The sequence below is a fragment of the Vanrija pseudolonga genome, chromosome 7 (assembly GCF_020906515.1).
Source record: "Vanrija pseudolonga chromosome 7, complete sequence".
Taxonomy (NCBI): Eukaryota; Fungi; Basidiomycota; class Tremellomycetes; order Trichosporonales; family Trichosporonaceae; genus Vanrija; species Vanrija pseudolonga.
In genome coordinates this window covers 178,675-193,574 of record NC_085855.1, presented here as the reverse complement: position 1 = coordinate 193,574, position 14,900 = coordinate 178,675, and the positions used below count along the sequence as shown (strand labels likewise).

Below are 14,900 nucleotides of genomic sequence, written 5' to 3'. Positions count from 1 at the left end.
TTGACGGTGTCGCCGTCGATGCGATGCAGAGATCTCGTCTGGGCTTTGAGTGGGTCGGAAAGGGCGGAAGTGGTCCGCGGTATTGGGAGGTGGATAGGGATTAGAAATGGATTAGGAATACGCCACGTGTTTCATTAAGACTGTACACGCGAAAACCACGTGCTGATTAGAACACCGGCGTTCCATTACAACTCTTCCGGAGTCTCCGCGCCAAGTCGGTTGTCGATGACGTCTTGCGACTCTCCGATCGGACAGAGATGGTCAACGTCGAGCTACTTATACATCTCGCTTGCTGACTCCTTGACGTCGGACTACAACCCGACAGCAACAAAGACGACGACAGCGACAGCGACGGCGACGGCGACGGCGACTGAACACGACTCGACACGGTTAAAAGCCCACGACAGGACATAAAGCGGCAGCGCCGACCGCATCCCAGCTCCACCTACCTCCCATCCACCCTCACACAATGTCCAAGCACAACCTCATCAAGCGCCTCGGGCTGCAGCATCCGATCATCCAAGCGCCCATGGCGGGCACCGCGACGCCCGCGCTCGCGGCAGCCGTCTCGAACGCCGGCGGCCTCGGCTCCATCTCCATCGCAAACTTTGACGCGCCGACGGCGCGCAAGAACATCCAGGCGCTCAAGGCGCTGACGGACAAGCCGTTCAACATCAACGTGTTCGTGCATGTGGAGGGCGTGCATGATGCCGCGCGTGAATCCGCATGGCTCGACTTCCTCCGCCCCGAGTTTGAGCGGTACGGCGCGGCCCCACCCGCCGAGATCAAGAACATCATGCCGACGTTCTACGCCAACGAGGCCGTCGCGCAGGTGCTTGTCGAGGAGCGCCCGCCCGTCGTCTCGTTCCACTTTGGCATCCCGCCACCAGCGACGATCAAGGCGCTCAAGGACGCCGGCTCGGTGCTCTTCGCGACGGCGACCAGCGTGGCCGAGGGCAAGCTCCTCGAAGCGGCGGGTATCGACGCCATCGTCGCGCAGGGCGTCGAGGCGGGCGGCCACCGCGGCGTCATGGACCCCGCTGCGCCCGACGACGAGCTGACGACCGCGGCGCTCACGCGCCAGCTCGTCAAGCACACAGGTCTGCCGGTCATCGCGGCCGGCGGGATCATGGACGGTGCCGGCATCGCGGCGTACCTCGACCTCGGCGCCGAGGCGGCCCAGCTCGGCACGGCGTTCATCGCGTGCCCCGAGAGCGCCGCAGACGACGGGTATCGCGCCGCGCTGGGCGGCGACCCAGCCTTCCACACGCGGCTCGTGCCCATCATCTCTGGGCGAGCCGCCCGCTCAATGACGACCAACTGGGTCAAGCTTGCGCAGGGCGAGCACGCCCTCGGCCCGGTGACCGACTTCCCGGCCTACCCCATCGCGTACGATGCCGCCAAGGCGCTCATCGCGGCCGCCAAGGCGAAGGGCGACTTCGGATGGGGCGCGTACTGGGCCGGCCAGGGCGCCCCGCTGTCCCGCGGCAAGGTGCCCGCTGCCGAACTGTATGCGCAGCTGGTGGCTGAGCTTACTGCTGCGCGCCAGGCGAGCGCGTCCAAGCTGTAGTAGGGGAGCCGGCAAGAGACGGCCCGAACGTAAACTTTGTATACTACATGTCATGGTGTGTCCGCGGCGAAATCGGGGCCGGATGAGCCCGAGAAATGAGACGTAGGCGGTCAATGTCATCGGACGTTGCTCAGCTCCGCTTTTAACTTTGCAACGCGCGACGAACGATGGCGACAGACAACACAACGAGCAAGGCACAGACTGACAACTGCCGTGTTGAACTCCGTTAGCCGTGCCTGCGCAGTCCGAGCAGCCCCACTATGTAGGGCTGGCAGAGCCGACAGGGGTCTCGAGCGCATTCATGCCCCCCGCGGCCGCGCGATCGCCGCGACATGCAAGCAAGATGCCGGAGGGCTGCCGGAGCAAAGAGCCAACAACCAATCATGCAGCTCGCGATAAGGTGGGGTTGAGGGTTGGGACGACTTGGCGTGGGCCGAAAATACGCTAAGTCGACAATGACCACCGACGACGCCATCGGCGTGCTTGATGGCTTCATCGCGTGGCGAAGCTGCCTGCAAGAGAGATACGCAGCGGGCAGGGGTATCGCACATTGCAGCAACGGCCTTGGCCGCCGTGGCCGGCTATATATGGTCGGCACCGGTGTGCAAGACGGCGCCGATACACCAGCCCAGCAACATGTCGCTCGAGAAGGACAGCACCAAGGACATCGAAAAGGCCGGCGGCGCAGACGTGCACGTCGGCCTGCCCCTCCAAGGGGCGCCGACGACCGTCAACGCCAACACGCACACCGTGCGCCTCGCCGAGGCGGACGAGGCGGCCGCCCTCGTCGCGGGGTTCACGGGCAAGATTGACGAGGCCGAGGCTGCGCGCGTGCGGCGCAAGATTGACTGGCACCTGATGCCCCCGTTGTGAGTGGCCTGTAGTAGCGACGCGCTCACGCCCCAGGATGCTCCTCTACCTCGTCCAGTTCACCGACAAGACGACGCTCGGCAGCTCGTCGATTCTGGGTATCAAGAAGGACAACCACCTCAGCGCGTCGCAGTACAACTGGCTCGCGACCATCTTGTGCGCGACTCCGCCGGAAAGCAGAGCTGACGCCAAGCTACCTCGCCTACCTCGTCTTCGAGTGGCCGCAGAACCTCGCGCTGCAGCGCTTCCCGCCCGCCAAGTGGATGTCGCTCAACATTGTGCGTGGGCGTCTCGAGGCACAACTGACCCACCACAGTTCCTGTGGAGCGTCATGCTCTTCGCCCAGGCGGGGTGCCATAACTTTGCCGGCCTGTTCGTGTGCCGCCTGTTCTTGGGCGTGTGCGAGGGGTCTATCAGTGAGTGACTCACCGCTGTCGGGTCCGAGCTGGTATCGACATCGCTCGCCATGGGACTCGAGCCTCCGCTCCGTTGTGCTTGGCACTGCTAACACCCACCCGCGCAGCCGCCGGCTACCTGATCATCACGTCCATGTTCTACACGCACGAGGAGGCCTCCCGGCGCGTAGGCTACTGGTTCCTCATGAACGGGACCGCGCAGATCTTTTCAGGCTTGGTCAGTTTTGGCGTGTACCACGTCGACGCGCGCCACTTTGCCCCGTGGCGCCTCTTCATGATCATCACGGCCGCGGTTACGCTCCTCATGGCCGTCGCGTTCTACTGGTTCGTGCCCGACTCGCCGGTGAACGCGCGCTTCTTGACTCCCGAGGAGAAGGTGGTCGCTATTGAGCGCCTTAAGAACCACTCGAGCGGCATCGAGAACAAGACGTGGAAGAAGGAGCAGTTCATCGAGGCGATCAAGGACTGGAAGCCGTGGGCTTTCTTCTTCTATGCGAGCATCGCGCAGCTGCCCAACTCGCTCACGAACCAGAACGCCCTCATCATCAGTGAGTGGGGCGTGGTGTGGCGTCGTGTCGAGCTGACCCCCGCCAGACTCGTTCGGATGGAGCGTCAAGCAGACCACGCTACTGGGCATCGTCCCCGGCGTCCTCGAGATCATTGCGATCCTCGCCTCGTCCGCCCTGCTGAAGCGCTTCAAGAACTCGCGCACGTGGATCGGGCCGCTGTTCGTCCTCCCCAACTTTATCTCCGCGGTGCTCATCATCTCGCTACCATGGCACAAGAAGGGCGCGCTCCTAGCAGCAATGTACATCGGCGGGCTGGGCGGTGCGCCGGCGTTCGTGATCGCGCTAGGCTGGTGCACGGCCACGAACGCGGGGCACACGAAGAAGACGACGGCGAACACGTTTATTCTGATCGGGTACTGCCTCGGCAACCTGCTCGCGCCGCAGATGTGGGAGGCGCGCTACGCGCCGCGGTACTACGTGCCCTGGGGCGTCATTCTCGGGTCGTACGTCGTCGCGTCGGCCTTCATGGTCGGCATTGGGTTGGCCCTGCGCAAGGAGAACAACCGCCGCGACCGCCTCGCGGCGGCTGGCGAGCTGCCCGTGCAGAAATATTATGATGAGAATGGGCAGGAGGTCGACCCGACGTTCCTCGACTTGACCGACAGGCAGAACTTGGCGTACAGGTACCCGCTGTAAGGTTGGGGTGGTTGGGGGTTGACAGGAGCGGGGTGGGGTGGTTGTGGATGCGTTGTTGTGTAATAGCAATGAATGGTGTGGGGACGCGTCACGCCTGACTCCGGTGGTGACTACTGACACGCGCCCTGCATATCCCTATGACTCCTCTATGCCTCTAACTCTGAGTCCGCCTGCACGGAGGGGTAGCCTCCCTCACCAGGTTCGCCTCGAACGGGTCCCCGATAGTCCGTGCTAGCATGCAGTTGCTGACCCACGACTGGGGAAGGACAAAGCTCGCGGGGTATCGGGGGCGAGTGAGGGCTTCGACCACCGCGGGTGTGAAGTCCTCCGAGGAGTCGGCGGGGACGACGACGAACACTGCCTCGTCGTAGGGTACGATGATCCCTCCGTCCATCTGCGCGCGGGTCAGTCTAGGGCCGCCCGGGAGCACTCACAGCAATGTTGCGAATAAGAATTGGCGAGCACGATTCGTGCAGCCAGAATGTCGCCGGTAACGTCAGGCCGTCGCTCCAGAGGCGCGTCTTGACGGCTCCTGACTTCTCGGTCTCCTCCCGCATTTCCTCAATCGTGCGCGAGAGTCGCGACTTCATGGTCATGTAGGGGAGGGAGCGGAAGAGGCGTGTGAGAGGGTTGGAGTGACCGTCACCGCCTCCGGGGGTCTGAGGGCGGGTGCTGGATGCGCGGCTGCGGGGGCGGGCACTGAAGGGAGTCAGTGGTGGCGAGCTCGGCTGGGACTCACGTCGGGGCTTCCTGGGGGAGCTCGGGAAGGTCGCGCTCTGGGAGACGTGGAAGGTCGCGCATTGTGGTGGTTTGGTGTGTTCGAGATCAGAGAAGGTTGTTGAGGTACGGAGGTAGGTGGGGTGGGGTGGGTTCAGTATTGTTGGGTCACGTTGGTGAGTGGAAAGAAGAGGAGAGTTGCGAGGTTGGAGGAGAGAAAATATAAGGTTGGGGTTGGCAGGCCCCATGTCGAGACCGCGCGCGGGGGAGCAACGAGGAAACGTGTTGGGACGGGTGCGAGGCCGTTCGTGGTGGCGAGGGCGGGCGTCGGCGTGACTCCGCCGTGGCGAGCGCACTGGCCACTGTGACGTGTGCGCAGCGGCGACGCGGCAACGGCGTGGCGGGGCGTTGCGCCCTGCCCCGCTGCGCACAGCCCGTCCGCGTCACTCCATGCCACGAGGCGCGCCGCTCCAGGTCCTAGCCACCCCGGGAGGTGGAACAAGTCCGGCAGACACGACACCCACGACCTTCCGCGCCAGTCTCCGCTCCACCCTCACTCTCCTCTAACAACCCTGACGCCGCGGATACGAGAGAGAGCCCCGGAAGCGAGGTGCACGCAGTTGCGCTCGTAACTCCCTCAATGATGCCTGCGTAGCTCGCCTCGACTCCGGCCCAGCCCCGCATGTCACGGGGGGGCTGGTAGGTCGCCGTCCCAAGGGTGCAGCGAGGCGGCGGAGTTTCGCCCGTTCGGAGGGCAGGGAGGGGGAAAGCGGGGATGGGGGGGACGGCAGCAGGGTGTCGTCGGAGGGTCGGCGGCTGGAGGCCTGGGGGCGGCGACGGACATCGCCGACGCGGCGCTGCGGGCTCCAGGTCCGGCACCGCGGTGCAAGGGATACACCTTCGCCGTCTTGTATCTTGCGAAGTACCGTAGTGGGCACGGAAAGCATCAGTTGACACTACGTACTGGTGATCGCTGTTGCTCCACTGCATCCCTGCTCATTGTACGGGCGATGGATTGGGCTGGTGACGACGAGTTGTGGGTGGGATGACATGGAGCGAGTGTTGTTGTTCACTCGGTCTTGACGCCAACTACCAACTCGTTCTCGCGCAGTCCCGTCACCTCCCGAGCCACGATACACCTGATCAGCCACTCCTGCGTGACGACCCGCCCTCCGAAGTAGCGGCGCTCGGTGAGGAGCCTGTCGGTCTGCGCGCGGTCGAGGTCGGCCACCGAGGTGACGTTGAACACGAGGAACTGTGCACGGTCGAATGTGGTCACGTTGCCGCCGTCGGCCTGTTGCGTTAGGAAGGCGAGGACGAGCGTGCGCTCACCTTGACCATGCCCTCGAGAGCGGCACTGCACCCGGCGTCGAGGTAGAACGAGACCGGGGCGTCGAGGCCCTCGGCGAACATCCCGGGCTCGGGACGAGGCCGCTCGGCGGGACCAGCAGATGGAGCGACGACGCGCGCCCGGTGACCCACAGTCCTGGTCGGGGGAGGAAACGCTCCCTTCTTCGTCCTGACGTTTCGGTCTGGCTTGGGCTGTCGCTGGGGAGGCGGGGACGTAGGCTTGGGGGTATCGTTGTGAGCGAGGTGCACCGCCGGCGGTTCCCGCTGACTGTACTGGTCGACTCGGTGGGGTCTGACATTGCTTGGAGTGCGCGTTTGGTGGGTCGAAAGGTGGGTCCAAAGGAGGGTGTTATGAGTGAGAGGGAGAATGAGAGTGTAGTTAGGATGCGAGGCGGGGCTTTGGACGGCCGGCAGGCGCCGGAGGGATGGTGCCGAGCAACACAGCAGCCGCATTCTGCGCAGTACCTTGCACCAGCAGCAAAAATGCACGTACATGCATGACACCTGGACTACTGAAGAGCAACGACCAGCTCGCTGGCTCGCAAGCCACGCACCTCGCGCGCAAGGATACACTGGCACAGCCACTCCTGCGTCACCCCAACACTACCAAAGAAGCGCGGCTCGGCCACTAGGCGGCGCTGGGCGCCGTCGAGCTCGTCCGCAGATGATACGTTGAAGACGAGGAGGTGCGCGCGGTCGGGGGTCGTGAGGTGTCCGCCGTCGTTCTGCGGCGTCAGTTCGTGGGGCGGAAGAAGAACTCACTCACCTCGATCATGCGCGCCAGGACGGGGCTGCACCCCGGGTCTACGTAGAACGTGACGGGGAAGTCGAGCCCGTCGGAGAAGATCTTGGAGTCGGCGGGGTGCGTGGCCGCCGGGTGCGGGTATGATGCGGCGTCGGAGGGGTGAGTGACGCCTGGAGCGACTTCGGCCGTGTCGGCCCCGTGCTCGTCGCCGGGGATCCCGAGGGCCTGGTCGTTGGACTCGTCATCCTTGTCCGGCGGCTCAGCATCACCCCTGCCAATTTCCTCACATTCCCCAGCGTCCCCAGAGACGCTGTAGCGAAGGGGAGCTGCGACGGTGAATGGGTTGACCAGGCGACCCCCGTCCTCCTCGCTCCGGGGTCCGACGTGGCGGTGCATGGTCGCGCCTACCGCGCGGGCAAAGCGGTCGCGCTGGGCCTGGGTTAAGATGTTGAGCATTGTGTCTCTGGTTGTGGGTGGAATGGGCGGAATGAGTGCAAAGATGTCTAAAGCGTTTGGATGGTGTTTGACGCCGACCTCAATGGGTTGGGCGAGGTGTTGGCCAGTGTATGTCGACGGCGACGGCGAGTCAACCACTTGCCCCCGATTGTCAAGCAGTGATCGTGTTGGCAACAGAAACAGTGGACCATTGCAGCTGCATCACCCAGTGCACTGCGTGCCTGTGACCTCTTTAACGAAGGTTGATTTACAATAGCCAAAGACCGTGAAAGGGTCACCGCAACGTGTCACGCAACGCATTGTGCGTCGTCAATGCCGCAAACAACGCGTCCACGTCGCTCCATATCTGGGCGCGGGAATCGTTTAGCTCGTCAGGACGCACTGGCCGACGAGCGCACGTCGCCAAGCGCCAGACAACAGCTCTTCCAAAGTGTTGCCGAGTAGCCATTCCAACGAAAAACGACGTATAATGCATGACCAGCCCACTATGCTCATCCCCACAAGCTTCAAGCACCCCTGATACCTCCAACCACATCCTCGACCGCCTAGTCGACGTCCGCGACAGACGGACCAGGAGCCGAGCCCCCGGGCTTGTGATGGACCATGTATGCACTGAATACTTGCCACCACTCGCCGAAGTCGAGGTCCTCCCCGCGTTCAGCCCGTTCCACAGCGTCGAGCCTCCAGAGCTTGAGCTCGATGGTTTCCGCCTCCGTGAGAGGAGGGACGAGGGGTTGAGGCTTGCTGGGGGGACGGGGAGCGAGGCCCTCCAGGGTGAAGACGACGAGGTCTTCAAGGGGCAGGGGATTGTGGCCCTGCTCGGCCAGACTGGCGAGAATGTCGCCTGGGAAGAGAAGGTAGTCCTCCACGAAGAGGGGGACGAGGCCCTGGGCGGTCGGGAAACGGCGGGAGAGACTGTGGTCAGTCGTGGCGTCGGCGTGAGCGACTCACTAGATGGGGTTGATGCGCCACGTGCCGATGTCCTCCGGGGTGGGGAGAGAGGGGGTGGTGGCGGTGTTGGTCATGGTGTCTTGTGGGTGATGACGAGGTGGTATGAGAGAGTGTTGAAGTTTGAAGTTTGAGAAGTGATAATGAGAGAGTGGAGAAAAGGATTGGGGTTGTGGTTGGGGTGTACGGCGCCCGAAGGCACCAGCGCCGACTTTCGCACCTGGTCAGCGCGGCGCGTTGCGCGCCGGGCCTCATCAGTGAGCTGTGCTGCATGGGGCCACTGTACTGGTACACTGTTAGTGTGCGAATATAACCTTGGTTCTGCGCCATTGAGACAAAGAGGCAACATGGATTATTGCAAGGGTGTTCGAATGCGAGTAGAGCCAGTACAAACACTCTTTTGCATGGCGGCGACGGATGGGAGAAGCGCCAACCACGCGCACCGGCCAACAAGGCTGCGTGCGTAGCACGCCTAATATTTTGAGTGCATTTATCTCTCCCTTTTGTGCATGCACGATACACCCAATGCGCGGGGGTGCAAGTGGGGCGACTGCTCATCACTGCACAAACTGCCAAAATTTGAAGAAAAAATAGTCGAGACAACAAACGACTCATCACAGATCGTCAAATGTGGTAAAGTATGGATAAGCTGAAACTAGATGGCAAGATGGGCCTTGTGAACATCTCCAAGGCGACCTTCTGCAATGCACTGCAGCACCCAGCCCTGCGTCACGACGAAGGTCATCATGGGCTGGGCACGGATGAATGCCTTCTGCTCCTGGGTGAGGTCGGCTGCCGAGTGGACGTTGAAGACCAGGAACTGGGCGTCCTCTGGCGCGACATTGACACCCCCCTCGACCTTCCGTCAGCTCTGACGTTCGGGGGGGCACTCACCTTGAACATCTCAGGGAGGCGCGGGGCACATCCAGCGTCGAGGAAGAACGATATCGACCTCCCCGGACCGGGCGAGAAGATCTTCTTCTGGAGGTCGTCCTTGGCCGTGGGAGCTGCCTTTGGTGCGGTTGCAAAGATGGCAGTGCTGTGGAGAGACTTGTGATCCGCCCACTTAGTGTTTGGAGGGGCATGCTGGAGAAACTGGATCACGTCTTCATCGCTGGAATCGTCGATGACCTCCATTGAGTCGTCTGTGGCCGTGAACGTCTGAGGGGACCCGCCAGAGGCAGCATTGGGTCCATAGCCAGCAGCGGGAGCTGCAGACTGCGTCTGGAGGGTGAAGGGCGACGGCTTGTTGGGTGTAAGAGCGTGTCCCACTCCTGGCGTGGCCTGGGTCTGGAGCGAAGAGCCATGGACGATGTTGTACTGTGCAGCACCGAAGTTCGTAAAGTTGTTGGTTGCGCCCCCCGACAAGTTGACAGCAGCAGAGGGCCCAAAGGAGCTCGAGTAGGCCGCGAGGCGACCGCGCATGTGTCCGACAGCGTGGTGAGACAGTGAGGCAGTGGGAGCATCGATGTAGGTGATAGGGAGTGGAAGAGCAGGCCGTGGGGTGGGGGAACGGTCACGAGGCGTCGGGAGAGCGTTCGGGGTAGTCGTGGAAACGTTCTGGGGGGGGGGCGCAGCGCTGGTGAGTCGGGCTCGCCGTGGGCTGGCGGCGCGTGCGTCCTCGGCGCCGGTTGCGCGGGTGGGCGGGTAGCTAGTATCGGCGTTGCTAGCCGAGAGAGCGTTCGCTGGGGTCGAGGATGCGCCCGTGGGAGCTGTAGCGTCGTTGGAAGCCGCGGGGAGAGGGCCCTGCTGCCCCGTTTGCCTCGGCTGCCTCGGCGTGTCGAGCCTACCCGTCAGCTTGGAATGGGGGGGGGGGGGGGGACGTACCGGCTGTACAGCCTCGCAGTGATCAGCTCCCTTGCAGTGCGCGGGGCCTTGCTGTTGTTGGGGGGGTTAGGGGCCATTGTTGGGCGTTGTTGTTGTGTTGTGTTACTGCGTGTGGGATGTGTTCAGTGGTGAAATCAAGTTAGAGAGGGGGAGGGACGGCGCTCGCGGGTGAATGTGTGTGTGTGCCAGCTCGTAAGGACCAGTTTGGCCTTGCGTGGGTCACGTGAGGGCGCCGACTGCTTGGAGAGGAGAGGAGGGGTTTGGGAGGAGGTGGTGTGTGTGGCGGTCGACAGGGGGAGTGTGGCGGTGTGGGGTTGTCGAGTGGGGTCGGATTTTGTCGCTGATAACCACGTGGCCCACAACTGTGCCACTGCCTCACCATCACACCTCACAACCAGTGGCGTCATGCAGGTGGCAGTCTTGTCGTGGTTTGCGAGTTGTTGGTGGTGCGAGCTGCACGTGGCGAGTGCTTGGCGCTGGCGTCCAGTTGGTGCGAGGTGCACAATAGCTTGCGAGCCACTCTGCAGCTGGTTGGTGCGAGGCGGAAGGATCACAACCAGTCTATTGTGGCTCATCTCAGCCATGTATTGTCGATGACAGACTCGCACCAAGACAATGGATGCAAACAGCAGCTGCGGTGACAACCCATTGCGGTGGTGTGCGTGCACGACCTTGCGACGACGACCGCGCTATCTGCTGATAGGTGGAGATGGCGGCGTGCGATGGTCTTATTGTTGGCTCATCGAATTGTCTGCGCTCGTCGCACCTCAAACAATGGGTGCTGTCGTGTGATGTAGCACGCCCTCTGTGCAGCACACCTTCCGTTCAGCACCCCTCTGCTTGTCTGACCGGCGAGGACTTGCGTACAAATAGAGCCGACTTGACATGCGAAGTCGCTCATCCACTCTTCCGCTCCATCCTTCACACCCGCACTCACCCCACCGCACCTTTTCACTCACACTCCCTCCCACAACACTCCATCTCACCCCACGGACGATGCTCGTCGGCCGCCTGCCCCCCAGCCGTTGGCTGTCATCCACCTTTGTCGGCAAATGCTTCTACGTCCAGATGACCGGCCGCGACCCGCACGTCGTCATGCGCGAGAAGCACCTCATCAGGGTGAGTCAGCCTACCTCTCTCCGTCCCCTCTAACCCACAGTGCCACGGTGGGTACATCATGCGCCAGCCCTTCCCCGGGTGGGGCGCGCCTGCCGACTTCTTCATCATCGAGCGCCCCCCCGCCGTGCCGAAGAAGCGCCGTCACTACCTGCACTACGTGGACGAGAACATGACTCTTGAGGAGACCACCGAGGGCGGTCTCGACCACCTGATGCTGACCGCTGCCATGGCCCGCCCACGCAACCGGCCCCTCTTCTTCCGCTCGTCGTGGCTCCGCAAGTGTATCCGTAAGCGCAAGTGTGACACGTCTGCGCAGACGATCGACGCCTTTGGCGCGAGGTGAGTGCGGTACATGGAGAACGCGGCTGACTCCAGCCTCGTGTCTGTTCCCAAGTCGTTGTTCGGCAGTGTCGGCGGCCCCACTTTCCACTACCGAGGTCAAGACCGCCCCTTCAAGATCTTCCTCGATGACACGTGCGCCCGCTTCTCTAGGATGGTCGAAGTGAGTACAGCTCACGTCTGTCACCGCTGACGACAGGAACGCGGTGGCGAGATTACAGCTTTCGAGGACGCCGAGATCCTTGTCTTCCCCGAGCCCGCTTGGGAGGAGCTGTCGCTCCAGCAGCAGCGCCTCATCGCTCGTCGTCCGGCCGGCACCGAGGTTGTGCGCAAGGAGTGGGTGATCGACTGCCTTGACAAGGGCTGGTGTCCGACGGCATGGTACCCTATCTTTGGGCTGGATGGGGAGGACGACGAGGACGAGGATGCCGTAATGGTCAAGAAGGAGGAGAAGGAGGACGACGAGGACGAGCAGGAGTAAACCTTACACGAGCTTTGTGTATGTAGCACGGGTCGAGTCTATGCAGGTCATCGGCTCGACGTGTTTTTTGCCACATTGCCACACTCACAGACGATGACTCAACCTCCACCAAACGACGCCTCCAACCGCACCGCCGCACCGCCGACCCACACACCGACACATAAACTCCGCTCTTCTCTTTCAACTCTCTCTCTCAACTCTACAACGAGACATCAACGACTCGACAAGCATGTCTACGACCTCAGCCGTCCCTCCTACCAGTGGCCCAGCCACGGCCTTCCCCCCACTGGGTCTCACGCCGACCTCATTCCCCATGGTGTGGGACCTCATCCTCGTCCACGCCGACGCGTCCACCGTTCTTTCCCTACGCGCGACGAGCAAGTATCTCCACAAGTGCACCAGCGAGAAGCTGTACAAGCACGTTGGTATCCACATCACCAAGTCCGGTGACCGCCTCGACATCGACCTGCGCGCCCCCTACTCGGGCCAGCGCGTTCCCGGTCTCGACTGGAACGGTGCGCGTGGCCTCTGCCTGTCGAGGCTGAGCTCGTACTGCGTGGTAATCGACGAGGTAGTGGCGACTTCCCCACAGCCAGCTCTCAGCGGCGTGTGTCACGTCGATACAGAAGCCTTCCGAGCGCTCGAGAAGGCATTATCAAACGTCACGTCCCATCGGTGCGCGGGGAGCGCCTATGCTTCGATTTTCGCCCTCCCTCGGCTTCGGACCATGACGACATTCTTGGACCCCAGTCCCCACACCATCGTCGTTCCAGAGCTCGTTAACCCCGTCTACCCCATTTCCTGGAACCTCCGCGGCTCGTTAGCGACGACGGTCGAGATCAACTTTCGACTGGGCGACAACCTTGTCCTCTGGTACAACCTCCCCCACTTGCCAAACCTCCAGCATCTCATCCTCATCCTCCACAAGGATGAGATTCCACTGGACCCATGGGTCACACTGGCAAGCCTGTTCTACGGCATCGCTCGGTTTCTTCCCAGGGCGAAGCTCGTCATTTGCGGGCTCGAACTCTGCCCGGAGCTGGACAATCACATTAATATGGCATGGGAGCAACGGAAGATCTGGTTCCACACGAAAATCGCCATCTCCATTGGCGACCACAAGTCGGTTGAGATGGGGAACGAACGCGGCACGTGGATGGGACGTGTAGGGGACGGGGCGGAGGGCGAGCGGGCCGAGTTTGAAGACATCAAGAACGCGATCGCGATCAAGACCCTTGAGTATCTGCGCGCGACTAAGGGGAAGGAGCCGTATCGACGCATGGCACTGCCCCTCGCCATGGTCGTTGGCCGTCCTCTCGCCAGCCACGCCAGCGAGGAGTAGCAAAGTATGAACGCTCTACATAGCAGTGACATGTAAATGAAGTGACCATGATGAGAGCGATGCCATGTACCGTACAGCATTGACATGAGTCTAGGGGACACTCGCAATGACTCTGGGTGAGGTGTGGGGCGGCCGGGAGATTGAGTGACCAAGTACCGCACTATAAATTCCGCACCGCTGATCCACACAACAATGACTCAACTCGCTTCTTCTCTTTCTCTCTCAACTCTCACTCTTTCACTTTCACTCAACTCTCTCCAACAACAAGACATTAATCACTCGACAAGCATGCCTACTACCTCGCATGTGACTCATAGCGGCGGCGCAAGGAGCCCCTTCCCTCCACTGGCTCTCACGCCCACCTCCTTCCCTATGGTATGGGACGAAATCCTCCTCCACGCCGACGAGTCGACCTTCCCTTCTCTCCGCGCGACGAGTAAGGACCTGCACAAGCGCATCAACAAGAAGCTGTACGAGCACGTTGGGGTCCACCTTACAAAATCTGGCGACCGCTTGCACATCGACCTGCTTGCGCCGTACACGAATCACCGCGTTCCCGGTCTCGATTGGGTCGGTGCTCGCGCCCTCTGCGTATCGAGGCTCAAGTCGTGCTGCCTGACCATCGACAAGGTAGTCAACCCGGCCACGATGACTCTCAGTGGCGTGCACGAAGCCGACATCGAAGCCTTCCGATCACTGGAGGTCGCACTACACGACGTCATGTCCCACAGGCGTGCGGGGCGCAACTACGCCTCGTTGTTTGACCTGGCGCGACTCGACACAGTGGTTGCGTTCCTTGAAAATCCCACATCGACCGGTTCTGCTCAAGGAGAACTCCGAAACCGTCGTCTCTTCTGCGACCTCCCTGCTCGGTTTCTCCGAATCGTTGCCGTCAACATTGAGCTCGGCGACACCCGCTTCCGTTTCTACGATCTTGCTCACATGCCAAAGCTCGAGTCCGTGGTCGTCAACCTTCGCAAGAATGAAAGCCAACTGCAAACAACGACTGATGTGTGGAGGGCGCTGTCAAGCCTGTTCCTTGCACTCTCGACCTTGATGCCTCGTGTAAAGCTCATCATCAGCGGGCTCGAACTCTTCCCGGACAAGCACGAAGACTCCGACCAGGCTCCCGCTCCCATCATATGGGAGGCACGCGAGCCACGCCTCAACCTGATGACCGCCGTTCTCATCGGCTCTTCCAAATCGATGGCGGAGGCTGGCGGCGGGATCAGCCCATGGTCAAAGGCTGTGATGGAGCGCCGTGATCGTGAGATGGCGGAGCTTGAGGCGCTCAGGAAGGCGATTGTGCTCGGGGAGGTTGAGCATCTTCGTGAAGTGCTTGGGGAGGAGCTTTTTCGCTTCTTCACGAAGCCCCCTGGCTCGTCAGTCGAGCGTCGTCTCTCCGGAGATGGTGACGGGGAGTAGTCATCGACAATCGATGCCTCTGCTGGCGGCTGCTTCAAAGTATGAGGCGTACATACATGTACATCGGTAGATTTTCCATGACAACAGCAA

The 14,900-nt window shown here is 61.8% G+C and overlaps 11 protein-coding genes across 11 annotated transcripts; 6 read left to right on the top strand and 5 right to left on the bottom strand.

Moving 5' to 3' along the window:
- Positions 1-469: 469 nt before the first annotated feature.
- On the top strand, positions 470-1,570 carry SSP1854_1 (putative nitronate monooxygenase; the record flags this gene model as incomplete). The annotated part of the gene is made up of 1 exon (XM_062775447.1): positions 470-1,570. The coding sequence occupies one exon, from the start codon at positions 470-472 to the stop codon at positions 1,568-1,570; it is 1,101 nt and encodes a 366-aa protein (XP_062631431.1).
- A 636-nt stretch (positions 1,571-2,206) lies between these two features.
- On the top strand, positions 2,207-4,061 carry SPBPB10D8.01 (putative transporter; the record flags this gene model as incomplete). The annotated part of the gene is made up of 6 exons (XM_062775446.1): positions 2,207-2,439; positions 2,477-2,596; positions 2,634-2,718; positions 2,757-2,856; positions 2,964-3,404; positions 3,451-4,061. 6 exons carry the CDS (start codon positions 2,207-2,209, stop codon positions 4,059-4,061), a joined length of 1,590 nt encoding a protein of 529 aa, XP_062631430.1.
- A 154-nt stretch (positions 4,062-4,215) lies between these two features.
- Positions 4,216-4,862, bottom strand: LOC62_07G008902 (uncharacterized protein; the record flags this gene model as incomplete). The annotated part of the gene is made up of 3 exons (XM_062775445.1): positions 4,216-4,455; positions 4,496-4,760; positions 4,801-4,862. 3 exons carry the CDS (start codon positions 4,860-4,862, stop codon positions 4,216-4,218), a joined length of 567 nt encoding a protein of 188 aa, XP_062631429.1.
- A 985-nt stretch (positions 4,863-5,847) lies between these two features.
- Positions 5,848-6,191, bottom strand: LOC62_07G008901 (uncharacterized protein; the record flags this gene model as incomplete). Its single annotated transcript, XM_062775444.1, has 2 exons — positions 5,848-6,072; positions 6,111-6,191. 2 exons carry the CDS (start codon positions 6,189-6,191, stop codon positions 5,848-5,850), a joined length of 306 nt encoding a protein of 101 aa, XP_062631428.1.
- A 316-nt stretch (positions 6,192-6,507) lies between these two features.
- On the bottom strand, positions 6,508-7,329 carry LOC62_07G008900 (uncharacterized protein; the record flags this gene model as incomplete). The annotated part of the gene is made up of 3 exons (XM_062775443.1): positions 6,508-6,582; positions 6,683-6,853; positions 6,895-7,329. 3 exons carry the CDS (start codon positions 7,327-7,329, stop codon positions 6,508-6,510), a joined length of 681 nt encoding a protein of 226 aa, XP_062631427.1.
- Positions 7,330-7,874: 545 nt separating this feature from the next.
- Positions 7,875-8,354, bottom strand: LOC62_07G008898 (uncharacterized protein; the record flags this gene model as incomplete). Its single annotated transcript, XM_062775441.1, has 2 exons — positions 7,875-8,244; positions 8,281-8,354. 2 exons carry the CDS (start codon positions 8,352-8,354, stop codon positions 7,875-7,877), a joined length of 444 nt encoding a protein of 147 aa, XP_062631426.1.
- Positions 7,926-8,418, top strand: LOC62_07G008899 (uncharacterized protein; the record flags this gene model as incomplete). Its single annotated transcript, XM_062775442.1, has 2 exons — positions 7,926-8,249; positions 8,407-8,418. 2 exons carry the CDS (start codon positions 7,926-7,928, stop codon positions 8,416-8,418), a joined length of 336 nt encoding a protein of 111 aa, XP_062631425.1.
- Positions 8,419-8,932: 514 nt separating this feature from the next.
- LOC62_07G008897 (uncharacterized protein) lies at positions 8,933-9,702 on the bottom strand (the record flags this gene model as incomplete). Its single annotated transcript, XM_062775440.1, has 2 exons — positions 8,933-9,136; positions 9,172-9,702. 2 exons carry the CDS (start codon positions 9,700-9,702, stop codon positions 8,933-8,935), a joined length of 735 nt encoding a protein of 244 aa, XP_062631424.1.
- Positions 9,703-11,100: 1,398 nt separating this feature from the next.
- On the top strand, positions 11,101-12,043 carry LOC62_07G008896 (uncharacterized protein; the record flags this gene model as incomplete). Its single annotated transcript, XM_062775439.1, has 4 exons — positions 11,101-11,223; positions 11,264-11,562; positions 11,599-11,725; positions 11,762-12,043. 4 exons carry the CDS (start codon positions 11,101-11,103, stop codon positions 12,041-12,043), a joined length of 831 nt encoding a protein of 276 aa, XP_062631423.1.
- Positions 12,044-12,272: 229 nt separating this feature from the next.
- Positions 12,273-13,385, top strand: LOC62_07G008895 (uncharacterized protein; the record flags this gene model as incomplete). Its single annotated transcript, XM_062775438.1, has 1 exon — positions 12,273-13,385. The coding sequence occupies one exon, from the start codon at positions 12,273-12,275 to the stop codon at positions 13,383-13,385; it is 1,113 nt and encodes a 370-aa protein (XP_062631422.1).
- A 288-nt stretch (positions 13,386-13,673) lies between these two features.
- LOC62_07G008894 (uncharacterized protein) lies at positions 13,674-14,810 on the top strand (the record flags this gene model as incomplete). The annotated part of the gene is made up of 1 exon (XM_062775437.1): positions 13,674-14,810. The coding sequence occupies one exon, from the start codon at positions 13,674-13,676 to the stop codon at positions 14,808-14,810; it is 1,137 nt and encodes a 378-aa protein (XP_062631421.1).
- Positions 14,811-14,900: the final 90 nt, after the last annotated feature.